A 19,380-nucleotide genomic window follows, 5' to 3' on the forward strand; every position below is an offset into this window, starting at 1 on the left:
CATTCCTGTGGTTTCCATCATGCCAGCCCTTGAGTATCTCACCCACATCAAGAAGTCGATCCTTGTGGTACCTCTGGAAGGTTGGGAAGCTCCCTGCCCATTTTAGAAATGAGATGGCTCACGGGCTGAGGCACAGACAGCGATGGGCAGTGGCAGAGCTGTGTCTTCCCCCACACGTCCTGACTTTCTGCCACACTGACCAGGCTCTCAGCACCCAGTAACCCCAGCACACTGAAGTTATTTGCCCAAAGTGTCAGAACATGGGAGCGAATTCCTAAATGTGACACAGAGCTCCAGACCACACTGCTGTGGGATGCGATTTGTCTTGAAGTGAAAGACAGGTTTCCTTCGCATACAAATGTTGGGCCCAAGAGGGTAATAACTCTCCAACAGTGTAATAGTTTCTGTCTAGCTGTTCCCTAAATGAAAAGCATTCTGCTGTCAGTGCTTTGAATGTCATAAGCTGTCTCACGCATCGCATTCATGCAGGCTGGCTGGGTGCCCCCATTCTCCAAAGAGAGTTGAAATAACATCCAGGCACCATTAAAAAATGCCATTCAGGTGCTGATGCACCACTGGGTTTAAGGATAGTTGTTACTGAGACAAACTTTGCAATGATGTAATAATTTACCAGAAGCCATTATTACTGACAGGCTTCTTCTCAGCATTTTCTTCCCTTCCATCACTGCTAATTGCCAGAGCCCTGTGCATCAATAGGAACTTTCTTCTTTTCAACGTTCATTCAGCAGTGTCACTGCATCGCAATCCATCATCTGGGAAGGCTTTGCCCAGACAATTGATAATGGCCTCTAGCATCGTTTTTAGAGCATGATGCTTCCAGGATCCATGGATGGGCCAGAGCTTGGCATTAAGATTTCAGGAAAAATGCCATCTTCACCAAGCCTTTTTTTTTTCCCCATGACTATGGAAACAGAGACTAATAAGCCAGTAGGTCAATAATGCTGGGCTATTAAGCTGGTACAACCCCTAATGTATGGACATCCTTAACATTAGGGAGGCTTCCGTGAACAGGAGGCTGTAAGTGGGGCATTATTTGGCTCTTGGTGATCGCAGTGGGAACCCCGGCAGCTGCTGCAATGTGATTTTTTGTCGCTCCCTAGTGGCAGGAACAGAGGTTTATGAGTCAGCCCCGTACTTGTCAGCACCTAACTTGGGTGTTTCTGTAGCAAATGAGTTCCTCTGGATTACCTGTACAGTCCTCCAAAAAAATCAGAGCACTAAGACATGCATGAAGAGCTACAGAGACCTCTCCCCCCCACAGCCAGGCCTCCAGGGTCTTCCAAGCAAGGATTTTGGTCCCAAATCAGAATAGATGCTTTTCATCCCATTCTTCTCCTCCAAAGGACTGGCTTGTCAACTCAGTGCCAGAGCAAATTCTTCCACTAGTTTCTTTATGGATTTTCCAGCATTCATAGGTATAGGATGCAGGCATAGGGATGGAAATTAAGTCAAGTTTTCCCATCAAGCAGGCACAGCCAGGCAACACAAGAGAAACATGGAGAAGTCTGCAGAATTTCCTGTGAGGTTGAGCAAAGTTCATGGTTTTCAGTATGACCAGGCTGGCCTCAAAATCTCTCTCCATCTATTTATAAATCATTCCCTTTTAACTCTTAGCATATTAATTAAATTGGAAGGGGGTTTGCAAGTCGAAGTCTTTGCCTGTATAAATAAATCAATATCTGTGGAAATCAGTGGAGTTAAGGCAGTTTAGAGGGACAGCAGCCTCATGCTGTAACTCTGATTTCCTTGTCACCATTTGCAGTATCTGCACGTAATTAAACAAGTGACAGTCAACGAGTCTGTCACCTCCTGGTAGTCCTGCTGTGGTCTGATATTGCCATTGTTGCCTGGGTTTCCTCTACCTGATAGAAATATTTAAATTTGCAGCACATCAGCAGTAAAAGCGTGCATTTGCCCCGCTCCGTGGAGTTCATTTCAACTCTGATGAGTGTGGCCATGGCGAGCTCTGGGGAGGGCATGGTGAGCTCTCATGGCTGCTTCTTCACGTATCCATCATCTGGGACACTCTGGGTCTGCAATTGCTGCAAAATCCTTCCAGGAAACCTCCCCAAGCCACCCTGCCTGCTCTGCAATGATGCCTTCTTGCAGGAGAGTCCCTGGTGTGTTTTTCTCAGTGCAGAATAAGTGAATTTTCCAAAGAGCAGATGAAATGGGAATGGCCTCATGAGCCTGGGCATGTGAGGAGAGTTACAGAGATATGACTCTGCTCTCTGCTGATCATCCGTTTTTGTGAGCTTTCATTGCTGCCTGGGGTTCTCACACCTGCCATGGGCCTTTTTTACCATCAGGCACAGCTTAGACTTCCAAGGAAGGCTTCTGTACTCACCAACCAAGAAGACGCCAATGTACAATGAAAGACTTCAAGCCTTTCCTTCAGAATCATGGTTATTATTCAGGCCCTGTGCAGCACACAGGCTAGTGATCACATTGCCCAGCCTAGTGACCACATTTTCTCTTTCAAGGTGATTTATTAATTTTGCTTAACAGCTCTCCACAGCGTCCCTCTGAATAATTGCCATTATCCCAGCTCTGAGCTGTGGAGTGGAGGAAGATCACGTGTCATGGCCAAGGTCCCACGCAGTCACTGCTGTTCAGAGAACAGGAGAACATGGTCTCTGTGCTGAGCTCAGACCTCTTCCACTCCTCTTGGTGATTTTTTTTGTGCCCTCGTTGCTGACACATGTTGCACAGTCAGGAGAACTGTGGTGAAAAGCACAGCTATTAAAAGCAAGCCCATTTTGCTGCAATGCATAACCTTCTTCTTATCCCACACAGTTTAGGAAGGTTAGCTTAAAATTATCAAAGGTGCCACAATTTTAGATGCCTGGATGCTGTCTCTGGGCCTAGTCAAATTAATATTCCTGAAGCATCCTCTTATGTGGGATGTGAAGAGCCAACAAGGGCTCATTTCCCTTCCATCTACTGTCCTTTTTTTTTCTGTCTGCTTTGAAGGGAAAGGGGAATAATTATCTCTTGCTTTTTGGGGCAGTTGGTATGTTACGAACTATGGCTCTTTCAAATCTTTGTGTTTTTCTTCTGAAATATTGTTACAGGCTTTAGAATTATAGAATAATCATAGAATGCTTTGGGTTGGAAGGGGCCTTAAGATCATCCACTTCCAACCCCCTGCCATGGACACTTCCAGGGATTCAGGGACAGCCACAGCTTCTCTGTGCCGAGGTCTCACCACCCTCACAGGGAAGGATTTCTTCTGGACATCTAACCTAAATTTCCCTTCTTTCTGTTTGAAGCCAATCCCCCTTGTCCTGTCACTCCAGTTCCTGATGAACAGTCCTTCTCCAGCTTCCCTGTAGCCCCTTCAGATGCTGGCAGCTGCTGTGAGGTCTCCACACAACCTTCTCTTCTCCAGCCACAGCTTTCTCACCCTGTCTCCATAAGGAAGGGGCTCATTTCATCCATGTCCACACTCTCAGCCTTCTCCTGCTTTTTCCTTTTTCAGCCTTTCATGGGGGACAACTACTGTGACTCCATCAACAACAGAGCCTTCTGCAACTATGATGGTGGGGACTGCTGTGCCTCAACAGTCAAAACCAAAAAGGTAGGGATGCCCCTTCCTCTTTTCATGGGAATTCCTTGTCGAGTGCTGCTTTGTGTCTGGAAAAAGATTATTTTTGCTCTAATAAGGGAGGTCCAAATAAGGAAGGACCTTCAGCCTTCTTGAGCTCAGCTCACCATAGGCACTGAGTTCTTACTGGTTTATTTATCATCCTCAATGCTCCAAAGGGAAACTAAAGGTTAGGAGCCATTAGGAAAAGAAGAGAGAGTAAAAAGAAAGCATCATTGTGGATCTGTTCTTTGATCCATGTGTACCCACATGTACCTGGCTTGCTGCTGGCTGTCCCATCCCAGAGTGGGACAGAGAAGGATGTGGAGCAGGGCAACAGGCCTGGGGGGAAATGTCAAATATTTTCTGCACAGAGACCACATAGACCAGAGCCTTGCAAAAAGTGACAAGTTAATGACACAGATCTAAAAAATCATTATTTAAGGTAGGGAGAATGCTTAGGAAAGTAAAATCCACCAGTTTTTATCACTCAGCAATGAGGGGGTGAAGTGGTAATTTCCTGGAAGGAGGATCCAAACAGATGAAAGAACATCCTTATTGGCACAGTGTGTGTTTGAGTAATAGGATGTGTTGCCACAGAGTATTATTAAGAACAAAAATATATTTGAAGTCAAAAAAAGAACAGACTAATTTGTGGAGCTTTGCTCCATCAGTGACTCTTAGACACTGTGATCTGGATGCAGTTTCTGGCTGAGGAATATTTGAACCCTTGACTGCTTGAGCCTGGGGAAGGGTCGCTCCACACACATCCCCCTTTTTTATGCTTCTTTAACACACATTTCTGGCCACTGACAGAGGCAATGACTGGAGTGATAGAGGTTGTGGCTTGGAGCACTACAACATTTTATAGGTTTCTAACCAGGAGGTATTTAGAACTAGTTTCCCCTCAAAAAAGAAAGCAAATTTTAGCCTGTGCCAGGTAAATATTTTACCTTATCATCAAGATTTGAGTGTAGAATGGAATGAAAAATCCAGCTACATTAAGATTCCGGTACATATTAATAAATAATAAAACCCAAGGGGACTTGGCTCAGCGTATGGCACCATCCATGTCACCCAGCTGAGGAAGGAGGTCCTCTCTGCAGGGGAGCCTGCTTTGGCTTGAGGCTTCTTTTCCTTGGTTCAGCATTGTGGGCTCTCTCTGGTCCCCCTGGGAACACGGGGAAGGGAGATGGACATGCCCTGGCAAGTGGAAGGAGAGAAGTTCTCCTCTGGGGAAAATGCAGGGACAGAGGTGGTTTCCCTAGCTGTGGTCTTTTTGGACAAATGTTCCCCTGCATCGTGGTGTTTCTTTTAAAAGAAGTCCTGGGAGCCAAGTGCAGGGAAGCCCAGGCAGGGGAGCTCCTCTGTTCCACACGGGTGGAGTAGGGCATGGAGAGCCCAAACAGGGCTCCCTGGTGAAACAGCCACTGAAGAGGTGAGCAGGATGACAGACAGTGGCTCATCTTCAGTTGTCTCCAAGAAGAGATTCCTATCTCTGGCTGATTTTCCACCTCCTAGGAAGGAGCAGCCCAACAGCAGCACAGCTTGCTCGCTGACCTCCCACCAGCCGGGAGGGCAGAGCTGGAAGTGCCCGGTAGCTCAGCATGGTGTAGGTCTTCTCCTCCCAAAACAGCCTGCCTGGGAAACTTTATCTCACTGCCTGCAGGCTGGAGAGCAGGCGATGAAAAATCCCAAGCGGTGTCAGAGGAACAAAAGCGAGGTCCCTGGGAGGGGACCGACCCAAACCAGCCCCATCAAGACAGGAGCTAAGGGCATGGCTGAAACACAAGGGATGTGAGAGCTGAATTGAGGGGGGAAGGGATAGGATTAAGGTTTGGGAGCAGAATTTATTGCTGGGCAGGGAGTTGAGACAGAGTGGGATCTGCACAGAGTTGTGAACACTTACCAGCCAGGCGACTCACGCTCAAAATATCTGCTGCTTCCCTGCCACCCAGAAACCAAGTGACCTCCCAAGGAGGGGAAGCACTTTGTAGCCCACTGGGTTACTGTTTTCTGTGCTAAAACTGCTCGATACAAAGGGCAAATGGTCAGAGACAGACAGCTGGTCACACGTCTGATGGATTTTCCCCGTGGAGGGGGAGGTTTTGTAGCTGTTTGGAGTTAAGTCTGCTTTCACAGACTTCACTGGGAACTGGATTGTTGTGACTGGGGGAATTAGACTTGCCCTACCTGGCAATTTAGAATGCTCCATCCTAGACATCACACAGTTTCAGGGCTGAGACACAGAGTCCATCACATCTCTGGCATGCATTCGGCTTCCAGACTCTCCTCCTCTCTCCCAAAACACCAACAACATTCCAGGAGCTGAACAAGATGCCTGGGAGAAGTGAGAAAAACCACCTTCTCCTTCGATCTTCCACACTAAAAGCAAGATGCTAAGTCACAGTTTATTACATTTATAGGGTAAAAGGGGGAATAATAACCCAGCCAGGGGGGCTGTGGGGTCAGAGTCAAGCAGGCAGCGGGAGAACCTCGCTCCTGCAAAGTGGCTGCCGACACCTGCAGCAGCAGCCGTGGGGCCGTGGGGCTTGGCTCTCCCAGTTATTTTCCCATCTGAGGCCTTTGACTGAGACCAGATTTCAGGCCAGGCTGTTCAAATACAGCCCTCCCTTTGAAGAGGTTTATGAGTGGAGCGTTACAGGAGATATTCCAAAGGGAAAAACAATGAAAGGTGAGAGAAAAGGGAGCTGAATAAAAATACTCCGCATACCAAATCCTTCCAGCACAGTTTGCCACCTACTTAAAAAGGCACAGTTTTAAAATACACATTGGGTGTAAAAGCCAAAAACCTGGAGGAGACATAGGGAGGGGCGAGTCCAGCTCTGTTAATTCCAATACCAGATGAGGATGTATTTTCATATGGTTGTAGAGAGAGCGAGACACATGAAAGAGACTGCTTTGCTCCTTTTCTTTCAGGGTTACATACTATGTGGCAGATGTGTCAGTCTTTTAAAGCCCCTGCAAGTTTACCCATAAATGTCCAACATTTATGCAACACCTGTTTTTCTCCCAAAATGTCACAGGACATTTTAAAAGCTTTAGATTTATCATCTTTTCCCTGCAGCAGCCATTGCTGAGGTGACACATGGTTCACATTTAAGAGAACATAGCAACTCCACACATTATTTTGGGAAAGGGCTGAAGATTAACATTGCACCATGTGAAGATTCAGGAGTTAACAGTTGAGTAAGAGCTGGCTTCAGATCTTTAGTGTCCGCAAACTGTCAAGACTTAAGTTTCACTGCAGTCCCACTACCCTCCCAAACACGCTTTCGGCTGCACACGGTGCTGTGAACAGGCTGCCTAAAAGCAAAATGCTTCAACCCAAATTCACTTTAATTCTGAGCCCTCTTACTTAATGTGAGATTTTGCATGCTCCCGTTTTGTTGCCGTGAAAATGCACAAGGGACTTCCATGTTTATCCCATGTTTTCCCGTTGCATTTGAGCATCAGCAGTGAATGACCTTGTGGATTCCGTCAGCGAGCGAGGAATGGAGCAGTGTGACTTATCTGACCAAGCACCGACTAATCAGCACTGCTGCTTAGATAGGAAATAATGAGTATTTGCCCTGCACTGTTCACAATCAGGCTGGAGAGCTTAAAAGAAATCATTAAAGGCCTCTTTTGAATGCAACAAGCGGCAACGAATAAATTCAGTCATAATCTGGGCATAAATTCGAGGCAAGTGCAGTCAGAAAGCAGGAAAAAGAGACATTCATCAGCTTAATTATTTGTTGTGCGCTAATTGATGAGCGTCGCCCTGCAGCGGGCGAGAAGCCAGGGCTGGCACAGGGACGAGTGCCACCCAAGGAAGCAAGGACACGGGCAGGCTGTGCGGGGAGCAGGGGGCTGATGGCAGATCTGCTGCTGGGGCAGAGGACGGGGCCGTGCTGCTCACAGCTTGCCCTGTGCATGACCCAGGAGCAGCTTTGAGAGACAGGAAGGCCATTGCCGGCCAACCTCCAAGGGAGAGAAAGCTTCTGTTGTGTATCTGGAGGGGATAAAGTCTTCCGTGAAGGACAAAGCAAAATCCCATCTCCTTTTAATCTTCCTCCCCTCCTGACCCAGCACAGGTTGCCAGCTCCCTTCTGCCTGGCTGCTCTAGGAAGCTGCTTCTCGCTTTGTATCCTGCTGCAGATAAAAGAAGACACTATTTTCTAAAACATTACATACGTGACGCTGCCAAAGTGAGGGAAGTAAATAACCTGGGCATAACTGGCTGTCTCTGGGCTCTTGGCCACCTGCGAGGAGCTCGTGGGGTGTGCAGCACTGCTGGGAGAGGCTCTGGCTGTTTCCTCTGATTCATTTCAGGAAATCTTCTCTCCAGTAACTGTCTCCTCCACTTCTTTTCTTCCCCTTCCCTTTTATAAGTTTTCCCTAGACAAGGCTGTCTAGAAAAGGCCTCGCAGAAATCAGAAAAGTCTTTCTTTAGGCTCTGCTTACGTACTTTGTTCCAGACTCGGATCGCAGATTTGCCTAGTTGAAGGTCCTGCAGTCTGGTCCCTGTGGATTTAAATACACTGAATTTACTGTTTTAAAATTCCCTCAACTTCAGCCATTTGTAAGGGTGAACTTCCATGTGTCTTTCCTGTCTGCCTTTCCTTTTTGTTGCAGAAGGGCTAAACCTACAGCTCCCATGAGAAAAACCTGCCTCACTCAGCTATCACTCAGGTTTTCCTTCAACTGCTTTGCCCCATAGCACTTGGTAAAAAAAGAGAAAAATTGTCTTGTCCCTTCAGCCTCTTGACATTTCTGTCCAACACCTTGGAGAGGAAAACCAGCAAGTGCCTCGGCGGAAAACAAATGAGGACTTGTGGTAGATAGAGGGCCGTGTGGGATTCATCCAAAGCCTTGCTTATCTAAAAGATAGGCGAGTTATCAAAACCTCTTCAGAGACTTTATGGCCGAGAATTCAAGGCCTAAAGAAAGGAACTTTGAACTGAGGGGCTGCTGCTGGCTCCAGCAGGGATTTCCAAAGGCTGTCCCTGTCTCCCCAGGAAGGGGGGGATGTGTCTGCACTCCTACGCCTAAGCCAACAGAAATAACCACTTCTCGGTATCTTGGAGAAATAAGCACCTTCTCCCAGCTCTCTGACTGCAACACAGACCTGTCTTAGGGAATCTCAGATCTTTCTCCACTGTCACAACATGGTTTTGAGGCAGTTGGTGCCATTAGAAGCTTAAGCGACCACCCCAGCTGAGGAAATTCTGTTTATCCAGAAGAACTGATGCTCCTGCCACGATGCTGCTCCCAACTCCTTTCCTGTCCCCAGCTGGGTGTGTTTGTCAGCTCTATAATTAGCCAGGGAGATACAGTGAATGGTGGGTGAGCAGGGAGGAAGGCTGCAATGCTGAGTGTTGCTTCATGCCTCTGGAAGCGGCTGAGCGCTCCAAGCACGCGGGTTCTCCCCGACGTGTGGGTGAACTCACTTCCCCACCAGCCCTCGGTCACAGGCTCAGTGGCTGTAGCTGTTTGCCATGTGACAGGAGCGTTTCCAGTCAGGGTTGGTTGGGATGGGAGCTTATTTTGGGGCTCAGAGCTTGGTTTCATAATCCTTCAGGGAGGCTTTCCAGGCGTCGATAAATTAAAAGCAGTGATGGTAGTAGCACATGTTGCCTATCCTGAGAGAACTGTTCTTGGCTTCAAGGGACGTGGGGCTTCCCACAACATACGGCATTCCCAGGGGATGTGCTGGTGGAGGGTGTTTGCTTTGCTATCCGACCTCACTTCATTAGCAAGTGTTACAAAAAACAGCGAACAAACCTTCCCTGCTCCACCGCCAGCTATTTGGCCTCTGGGTGGTCTGGCTCCTATTAAATCTTTGGTGATTATTTAGACTAATTACATTCATGTTTGCACAATCAGTAGCACGAGAGTAGGAAGCACAGCTGATTGCTGAGCAACTGAGCTTCGTGTGGTTTGGCAAACGGGCTCCCTCGCTCTGCTCCGCGGCAGGCGGGGATGCGGGATCCATGCGGGCTGGGCTTTCCCGGGAATCCCTGCTGGCTTTGGGCCATTCTGCTCCCACTGGTTCTGGTGAGGCTGCTCCTGATTCGCACACGATGGAGAGAGCAGAGCATCTGTTGGGTTCAGCTGAGCTACATCTTGATACACCATGGTTGCTGGTTTCACTGGGGGAAAGTTCAGTTATGGTGGGGTAGTTAACAAAAATTCAAGCTTTTAGAACTGCATACGCTGCATGGAGAGCAGCTTAGTCTTCCCAGGCCCTCTAGAGCAGTGCCCTAGGTGTGAACCCACATACTAGTGCCCAGAGCTAAAAGGGGGCTCGCTCTTGCTGTGTTATCTCAAACTGGTGACCTCAATGCTGAAAACCACTGGGAAGACCCTTCCAAGATGCTTTTTTATCCCACAAGGGCCTTGTCAGGGAACAGCATACTCCCTGGTGTTTGAGCTGGGAGGCTCTGGGGAGGCACAGGACTGTGACACTCAGCACAGGCTGCCACACTTCCCTCCCAGGCCACACTGCCTGCCGAGGCTCTGCCTGCAGCAGGGCCTCCACAGCCCCAGTGAGGCCTGTCTGGGAGATTTCGCAAACACTTTGGGGCTGAAATCTAACAACAGCCTGTTTCCCAACACTTTGCAGCCCTCCTCCCCTGCTTCCCCCTCCCTGGGCCCGATCCTGCCTGCCCTGGTGAGCCAACCCCAGGCACAGGCAGGAGGCAGAGCCAGGTCAGCCTGATACCAGACTCTGTGAGGGACAAGCTCACAGCCTTTGCAGAGCTGTTTTCCATCCCTCCCTGTGCCTGTCTGGGATTTCTCCTGTCAACATTCCCACCAGTTCCCTATAGACTGGCCTTTCTCAGCAGGGATCTGCCTTGGGATGTCACCAGCCTCTTCAGATAGGTTCATGTAGCAAGGAGTTATGACCTCTCACTCGTTCCACGACCTGCATCCTGATTCTGCACTGCTCTGTTGCATCGTTTTCTTTGTTCCCACAGTTGGGAGCATGGCATCCAGGACAAATCCAGTCCTGTTTCTAAGAGGCAGCTTGGGTTTTATCCAATGTCTCATCACTCAGTGGGGGAAAGGATGCTTAATGCTTTGGTGGAGAAGGAAGTCTGGGGTCATGCACAGTGCAGTGATGGTGGTGAGTTGGTCGAGGTTTTTTGGATCTCCTGTCAGTTACACCTGGGTGTCTGTGCCAGCCTCCTGCCCATCCTATAAGCCCACACCTGCTGCCCTTGCTCCACAAGGTTCAGAGCAGGATGTGTCATGTCCTGCACACTCCAGGTGATGGGAATGATGGAGGTGGTGTTTCTTTTCTCTCGATGATGGATAGTCTGTGGTCCGGTGTGGTTCTGGTGTGACTCACATTCCCCTGAGCACTGTTGATCCAGTGCCATGACTGTTTTGGATCATCTCCAAGTGCTGTGTGTGTAGGTGTGTGGAGCTGTGTTCTTCACTTATGTCTTTTTCATCCTATTTTAGCTGGTCTGAGCATACAATAATTTGCATTACTTCATCAGGTGTCCAAAACAGGCCCTAAGCTTAATTTTTAGCTTTTTGTTCTCGCCCTCCTATACATTTTCCATGTTTTCTGCATGGGGAGATGGATGTAGGTGAAATGCAGGGCTTGGAGTGTTGAAGGAAGAGGAGCTGACTCCTCACTCCTGGCTCTACAATGGGTCTATCTGGAAATTTCAATGCAGGTCGTGTACTCTGGTAATGAGTTGGGCATTCACAGACCTGTTTAAAAAGAAAAGAGGTAGTTAATCTTGGAGTATGTATATCTGGGCTCCACACCTAAATGGGCTATCATTCAGTGAAAGGCTCAGCATTTATTATTTCTAGCACATCCAGCAGCTCTATTTCATGGCTGTGTACTCCAGGGGCTGTCACTGTGTGAGCCCAAGGCAACAGACAGTCCTTCTTCTAAGGGGCTTTACAGTTTCTCTGAGCTGGGTACTCCAGACAGTCCCAGAAGATTCTGTGTGTGGGTTAGATTCCCTAAATACCTATGGAAATCAGGTCCTTGGGGAAGTCAAATGTGTATTTGTTGTAAATGTTGTTTAAAGTGGAAAACCCTGTATTACTGCTAAGTTTTTGGAGAATTTTGTCATGTCTAATATGACAGTGGCTGTGCTCATTACCCATAGAAATCTCTGCCTTTTCACATAATAGAAAACTGATCTCTGGAGCTCACTGCCATAAGACAAAACAATTCATCTATCTGGACAATAGCACTGTAAAAATCGAATTGCATAAAAAGCCTTCATAAGGGACATAAAGTGAGTAAGACTGATCTGATCAGGAAGAAACCCTCCTCCATCAGGCTACCCACTGCTGGAAACTGCTGCTGAGCCACGAAGCTGTGTGCTCTGGGGGCCACAGCTCTGCCTCAGAGAAAGCTTCTGCTCCTCTGTCCGTGACCACTACTGGGAGACAATAAACAGCCAGACATTTCTTCTCTAGGGGCTGCATCTCCCCAGGAACTGGCTGTAATGCAGCAGCAATCCAGTCTCCTATGTGCACCTTTCCAGGTTGCTTCAGGGCTGAGCACAGCTTGTGATAAAGCAAAGAGGAAAATGAGGGATTCACCAGGAGAAATGGGAGGAGAGGGAATGAAGGAGGTAGAGCACTTATGGCAACATCAAACTCATGCCAGTTTGGGTGTCTAAGGCTGCTGTTTCAGCACAGAGGAGGTGAGGGGAATGTGAGCTGGTGGTTTGGAGGCAGAGCCATGCAGGGCTCTCTCTCCTGGCTCTGATGTTCCTGCAGGTGAAATGGGAGCATGTTTGGGATCTCCATGCCTGCAGCACATCCCACTTAAGCCTGGACAGCAGCAGAGACAAAGTGCAGTAGGCTGTCACCACTAATTTCAGACACTTTACTGAAATGCCTGAATTGGGTGTGTGGTTGACCTGTGTTCAGTGCAAAGTGTGGATCCACCTTCCCTGTCTCTCCTCTGAATGAAGAGGCCACTTAATCGCCTCTGTCAGCTTGTTACAGGCAAACAGGGAATCCAGGCCAGGGAGAGGAAAAAGCTTGATGAAGACAAATGAAAGAATCAGGTTCCGAGGTCTCGCCTCCAACCAGTAGCTTCATTGTACAACAGGGAGGATTTCTTAAGTCAAAATCATTGCCAAATCCAGATTGAACTGAATGATTCAGGATTAAAAAAAATAGGGGAAAACTCCAGGCGTACTTAAATGTTTTGCTTGAGCATTTTCTAAGTGAAACAAGTTTTTATTTCAAGACATAACTTTTGCTGTGAAATAGCCTTTTTTATTTGTTTGTCCTGAAGGGAAAGGTCAAACCTGAAATGTAGCAGATAATCTAAACCAAAATGTTTCCTTCTACACTGAACAGAAAAACTCAATTTTTATTTTGCATGTATCTTTTCTTTTTCCTTTCCAGTATTTTAATTCAGTCATTAAACAATCCATCCTCAGCCTCCTCCCCAAGCCCCATTGTTTGCAGATTTCTCTGTGTTCCTATCTAAGAATATTCATAACACCGTGATATGAGACAATCCTGCTTGGGCTGGCTTCTGTTGGATCAAGTGACCCTCAAGCTCCTACTGTTTTCTGCAGTTTATAAACTTATTTAGTTGCCAGTTATTTGGGTTCATTTGCTTTTAACTTTTTGGACTCTTTCTTCTCTTTGCAATCTCCATATTTGCGCAATTGTAGATTCTGATTATTCACTGGTTATTTAGTTCGTAAGTCACCAAGGACATGGCTTGATGAGGAGTCATCACCCTATTCCACCTGGAGGGTCAGGTCTTCTGTGAATGGAGTCAAAAACAAGGGGAAGAGGCTCTCTAAGCCCTGATTTGGTGATGAGCATTGGCTATTTAGTGTCTCTGTCAGCATGTCCCTGCCTTAGGCTCCCCAGTTGTGAAACAAAGCTCCACACCCCTCCTTCCCAAATTGTGTGCGTCAGGAGAAAGGCATCCTGGAGAGGGACAGGCAGGGACTCGTGTGGAAGGTCTAGGTGGAGATGACAGCACAATGCTGGGTCCACATTCCCAGATGTGCTGTGGGTGATGCACAGGGAACAGGCAGACTCAGGAGTCATAGCCTGGAGAAAAGAGTTTGTGAAAGGGAGAGTGAACGTGTGGCAGCAGAGCCGGGGGGAGCAGACGGAGCACACACACAGCCCTCGCTGGGAACGTTGGAACAGGTTGTGACACTGCCTCTGAAGGAGTGTAAAGGAGGGGAATGAGGTCATTTGCTCAGTCTGTGCAGATGGGAGAAATTCTCGGGAATTCACTTCAGGGCAAGTGAGACGCTTGTCCCACTGCCACCCCCTTTTCTGCAGGTGAATACTGTGGTGCAAGAGGCCCAAATCAGCTTTCAGTGGCCAGGCATCGCAGGCTATTGTTTCAGCTCCTTCCCACGCTTCTCCAGAGGGGTCACAGAGAGATAACAGATGGTGAATGCAGCCGTCCCCCACTGCATTCCTTTGCTGTGCCTCAGTGCCCGTTAGCTGCATCTCCTGACCTCAAACACAAGAGGTGTTCAGAGAAGTCTCTGCTGGACTTCACTGATCTGTGAGACAGTGCTTGGTTCTGCTCCTGAGGAATTGAACCCAAGAACATTCATAATTAAGTGCACAAATGGACTTAAGTAAAGCAGCAGCACCCAAACCACAGGGCCTTGGGAGCCTCAGTGCAGCAGCAGCTCAGCACTAACATAAATCACTGTAAAAAATAACATAGTTGAAGATTGCAGCTGATCTCTAAAGATTTCACCACAGAGGTCTTTTTTGTTCTCCACGCTGCTGTAGGTGTGTTCCTTCCTTCATGCCTTTGTGTTTTTGGCTTCCTTCCCAGGTGACACCATTTCCTATGTCCTGTGACCTACAAGGAGAGTGTGCTTGCCGGGACCCCAACGCCCAAGAGCACAACCAGAAAGACCTCCGTGGCTTCAGTCTTGGGTAACGCCAAGTGACGTGGAAAGGAGGACCACACTGCTCAAGGCAGGCTAGGAGAGACACCACATCCCTTTTGGTATCGTTTTTAACATTTAGCTGCTTAACTGGATGGCATTTCTGCACCAGGGACCCTTAGAATTCAACCAGTCTGCCTTTAATTTTTGTCCAAGGAGAACTCAAAGTAGGGGTTTATGTATTAATTATATCTCAAATAGTGATGACAAGAAACAAACAACCAAGAGTCAAGTCGAGATGACTTTCATGTATCAAAACAGCATGTTATGCCCATCTAATTTGAACAGTTCATATCTAGATTCAAGGCGAGGAACAAACTATTTATGTACACATATTTATAGAAATAAGTAGAGAAAGAGAGAGAGAAAGAGTGAGAGATTATGATCAACGCAAAAACACTTTCCCCTCCCCAGCACTCACAACTCGGACCGTTCATGGAAGAGGCTGAGCTCTTGGAGGACTCCAAGCTGAGCCTTTTCTGATGCTGAATGCCAAGGTATCGCATGCTCGGGGCACTGTGGTTGGGGTGGGATCTCCACAGGGCTGGGCCTCTTGGCAAGTGACTTGCCAGGCGCCCAGCCAGCTCGAGATGTGGGATGCGTCTGCTCCTCACAGGAATGCTACTTCCAGCCAGGGAGCTCAGCAGACTGCAGTGGCCTTTCTGTACAGCTCCTCCTTCTCCCCCTGCCCTCAAAGAGCCAACAAAAAGCCCTGTTGTAGCCTGCAGGGCTTCTGGGACGTTCCTGTGTGGAGCTGGGCAGGTGGTCCCATGGTGGAGTCAGGGAGTGGGGAGTCTAAGGACTGGCATTGAGGAACATGGCTGATAGCTTCCGAGGAGCAGAGAGGGGAACTCGCGCCCGCCCTTGTCATTTGAGCATGTCTGCTGCTGCTACTCCTGCTGCTATGTCCCATACAAATAGTTTCCTTACTGTGTCAGGACAGGGTGAAAAACAACCCCATGCAACCAAACAATCTGCCTTAAAGCTTACCTACAACCTGCCTTTCAAACCCTCTGGTCTCTTCCTCAGCATTGGGGCAAGAAAACAGGACACCAGCCAGCCAGCCAAAGGAATCTGCTTTCTGGTCTCCACCGTGCCAAGTGGCTCTCTAGGCCTCCTCCACCCCACTCTTATGGTGGTCTGTATCTGACAACCGCTTCATGCTCCTGTTTTCTTGGGAGAGGGGAAGAGGAGGAGGAGACACTTGCCATGAGGAAAGGCCCGCAGGAGACAGTATTAGACTTTTGGCCATATTTGTTAGTATTAAGCTGCCAGGCCAGTGGGTCAGACACTTGGGATAGACGAGGAGCTTAGCTGCTTGTAATCTTTCAGAAAGAAGGGCATTAGCTGCAGCAGACCTCACACTTCCCTGTCATCCTCCTACTTCAGCCCAGAGTGGAACATGTGCCAGACCCTTGGTGATTCCCTTCCTCACGGGGTTCATTACACTGAGTCACTGAGATACCCAGGGCATCCAATGCTGCTGCTGCTGCTGCTGCAGCCCATCCCAGGGAAATCCCAGAGGTCTTTCTAGTGTGGCTTGGGCATGTGTCTGCTGCTTCAAGCTCCTGCTAGGAAGGACACACATCCAAAAGAGCATCCTTCCCAGTGTTAAGTTTGCTTGTTCCTCGGGACTGTCCTGACTTGTACAATCTACTAGGTAAAGACAGAAAGGTTTTTTCTAACTCCTGCTTGATTGAACATTTAGGCACTGGAGCAAGGCAGAATGGTAAGGGGAGGGGTCATTTAGCTCATGGGGATGGATGTAAAAATGGTTTGGAGAACTAGAAATGGAAAACTGATAGAGCAGTAGGTGCAAGGAACCAGGTTCTTGTTACCCACTGTTGGGGTTGTTTCTATTGGAATAAACCAGAGATGAATCTCAAGAACTAAAGTAGAGGCCTGGAGAGGTGATAGTCGTTAAGAAGGTGAGGAGCTCTCTGTTGTGAAGCTCCAGCTGTTCCTAGAGAAGGCCTGGCCATGGGAGATGTGTGGATGGCTCTGTCCTCTCTGTGCAGAGATGTAGTGGAAAGGGAGGTGCAGTGGGATCAGGGTTCCTTCCATGGAGTTAGACTGAGCATCCTTCAGCTTAGAGAGCAGTGGCATAAGCTTCCACTTTTGCCCCTTGCCTTCTAACTAATATGGGAAGTAAATAACTGTGCAAAGGTTGCTGCTTCCTTCTGCTCCCTTTGCCCTCCCCTGTTCTGTTGGCAGTTTGTTTATGTGCCACCCATCCTTTCAGAAAAGCTCACAAACCCAAAAGCCTTTCAGACTGACAACACATCATGTCCTCAGTGCCTGAGGCATCTCGGCATGATTCCCCCTCTCCATCGCACCCGGGTTTCATCCCAGCAGGGTGAAACTCAGTTCAGCTCCTGAGTGCATCCTGAAAATGCCCTTCCCAGTGTGGAGCTCAGCATGGAGGAGATTTCCCATCTGCTTTTCCCACTTGGACAGTGCCCAGGAGAGACAGGTCTGTACAGACATTATTGCCACTTGCTGCTGTGGGCTCGCAGGAGCTCAAGGCCAGCTGAGCCCCTCTGGCCAGCCAGGACCTGCCCCTGCTTACTGAGCTAGAGACCTCAGCTCAAGGGAGACGGTGGCTTCTCACCAGCACAGCCTCACTCCTCAGCTTCCCTCCTGCAGTCCTGGTGTGCCCCAACTCCCTTTCCCACGGGAAGGCTTTCCATGCTGCTATTTGATTTTTTTTTTTCTAACTGCCACATTGGCACTGTCCATCTCCTCCAGAAGGGCTGACAGGATCAGGAGTAGAAAAAGTTCTGCCCTGAGTCATGTTAAATCCAATGGCTTTTTTTTTTTTTTCCATTGGGGCAAATCCCCTCTACATTCCAGGTGCTTTACCAAGCACCCAGAGGGATGCTGAGAGGGGAGCCATGGGGAATGGCCACCTGCTCAGCTCTTGTCCCCTGTGCTCCCAACCTTGGGCAAGGCCAGCTGAATCCTTGGGTCATCTATCACTGTATGGGCCTCAACTGCCCAGTGGAGTCCTAGGAAAGACCCTCCCTGACTGTGGTGGCTGTTGGGTGGAAGGTGAGAGGGACACCACCCACCACCTCCACCCACTGAACTGGCAGCGTAGGACAACATCAAACCACAAGTTTGGGGGAGGAGAAGAGGGTGCTCGTGCTGGTGAAATTTAGCTGCTCATGAAGTCCAGTTCACATTAGTGCCAAGATCTTCTCTGTCACAGATAGTGAGCCAGGGCTGCACCTTATGTGGGGCCACCAGGCTGTGGGGGATGTCCATGGCCAGCAGGAGGGAAAGCTGGAGCAGAAAGCGGTGAATGGTGCACGGTGGGGTGGGAAACTCCAATCAGCTGCTACCCCTCTCCCTCCCCACCCTCTAGCAGACAGGCTGAGCTGGTGTCCTCCTGCTTTTCTTGCATCTTCCTCTGTCACCCCCAGGCTGAGAAAGGAGGATGGCACCAGAGGATTCTTGGAATCGGGTTCCAGCTACCTCCCTTCCGGTTTCGGTTTCACTTGGTTGTAACTGTCGGTTTGTTCTAGGTTTTACCTGTGTCTAAGAAAAAAAAAAAAAAGGGAAAAAAAAAAGAGAGAGAAAAAAGAAAGCCCCATAGCCAACAAAAGTTTCTTGCTGCAAGTGATTCAAGTGGGGGAAAAAAAGAAATAACATGTGAGGCTTTACAGAGAGGAATAGGAGAGAAAAAAAGAAAACAACAAAACCCCATAAAAAATGGAGAAAAGAAAAAGAAAAGAAAACCCGCATATTCCAAATCCAAGAAGAGCAAAGCCTATTTTTGTGTGTTTGAAAGGAAAACACCGATTCTGCCAGCTGAGTAGAGAGCTAGATACTGAGTGTAGATTTCCCTAGAAGTACCGTGAGGTTTTATAACATTGTCTGGTTTTGTTTTCCTCGTGCGTTGTGATAGGTCCAGGAACTAAGGCTAAGGGGTTATCCCCTGGTATATTGTTGTTTGTGGGGGGAGGGAGGGGGCAGAGTTTGGCTTTTTTTTTTTTCCAGATTATTTTTTTAAGTGTGTATTTGTGCTTATTTTTACGTTATCCAACTGTACATACACATTTAACCAGTATTTCACTGTGCTCTAATTACTGCACTCAGAAGCACTGCACAGTCTGAATCCCGGAGAGCTGCGAGAGACTGGGAGTGAAGGGGGAAGGACAAAGCTGCTACCTGAGCAGACAGGTGATTCCCATTTTGGGGAAGCGGGGTGCTGACCACCCCCTTCCCACACTCCAGCCCGTTGTGCCCATTCAAGGCCGAGCTAGAAGACAGGAGGGGATGGGGTGAAGTCAGCCGAGGCTGGGATGCTCAGGGGGGTTTCAGAGCTGGAAGTTTGGCCTTTGAACTGTTTTGGATGCCATGGAAATTCCCAGCCTTTCGGCAGCATTTTGCCCTCCCCTGCCCAATCCCTGGAGGCTCCAGTGAGAGTTGATGGGCATGTTGGTATCACTGGGAGAGGACCACATGACCGGCAGAGATACACTCTAGGTATCTCTAGATATCTTCATGGTTGTGGGCCCTGTTTTGGTCTCAGTGGTGCAGCTGAGCCGATTTGTTTTACATTTTTTACATGTTACCCCATCCTCTGGGGAAGGCCATCTCCCTGCTGAGGGTGCAGCAGCACTCCTGCCTCCAGGTGACCTTATATGCTGGGCACACTGAAGCCCCCAGAACTGTCCCATTTCCCTGCAAGACCTTGACCACTGAGTTCAGTGGGAGCATGAGCAGAACATCAGCAGGAGCAGGTCCAGGTGGCCCAAGATACATTTCCTTGGAGCTACAGTCAATTTGGGCAACAGGGATTTGGTGTTGGGCTGTTCCTGCCACCTGGGG

General features: G+C 48.6%; 1 protein-coding gene across 1 annotated transcript in view; it reads left to right on the forward strand.

Annotated features, from left to right (window-relative positions):
* Nucleotides 1-18,119, forward strand: part of PAPPA (pappalysin 1) — a 182,364-nt gene extending 164,245 nt beyond the window's left edge. The window contains exons 21-22 of the mRNA XM_008638326.2: nucleotides 3,503-3,601; nucleotides 14,430-18,119. Of these exons, the coding sequence (XP_008636548.1) occupies nucleotides 3,503-3,601; nucleotides 14,430-14,537 (207 nt within the window). The 3' untranslated portion in view covers nucleotides 14,538-18,119. The remainder of the gene's footprint in view (nucleotides 1-3,502; nucleotides 3,602-14,429) is intronic.
* Nucleotides 18,120-19,380: the final 1,261 nt, after the last annotated feature.

The sequence above is a fragment of the Corvus brachyrhynchos genome, unplaced genomic scaffold (assembly GCF_000691975.1).
Source record: "Corvus brachyrhynchos isolate BGI_N302 unplaced genomic scaffold, ASM69197v1 scaffold305, whole genome shotgun sequence".
NCBI lineage: Eukaryota > Metazoa > Chordata > Aves > Passeriformes > Corvidae > Corvus > Corvus brachyrhynchos.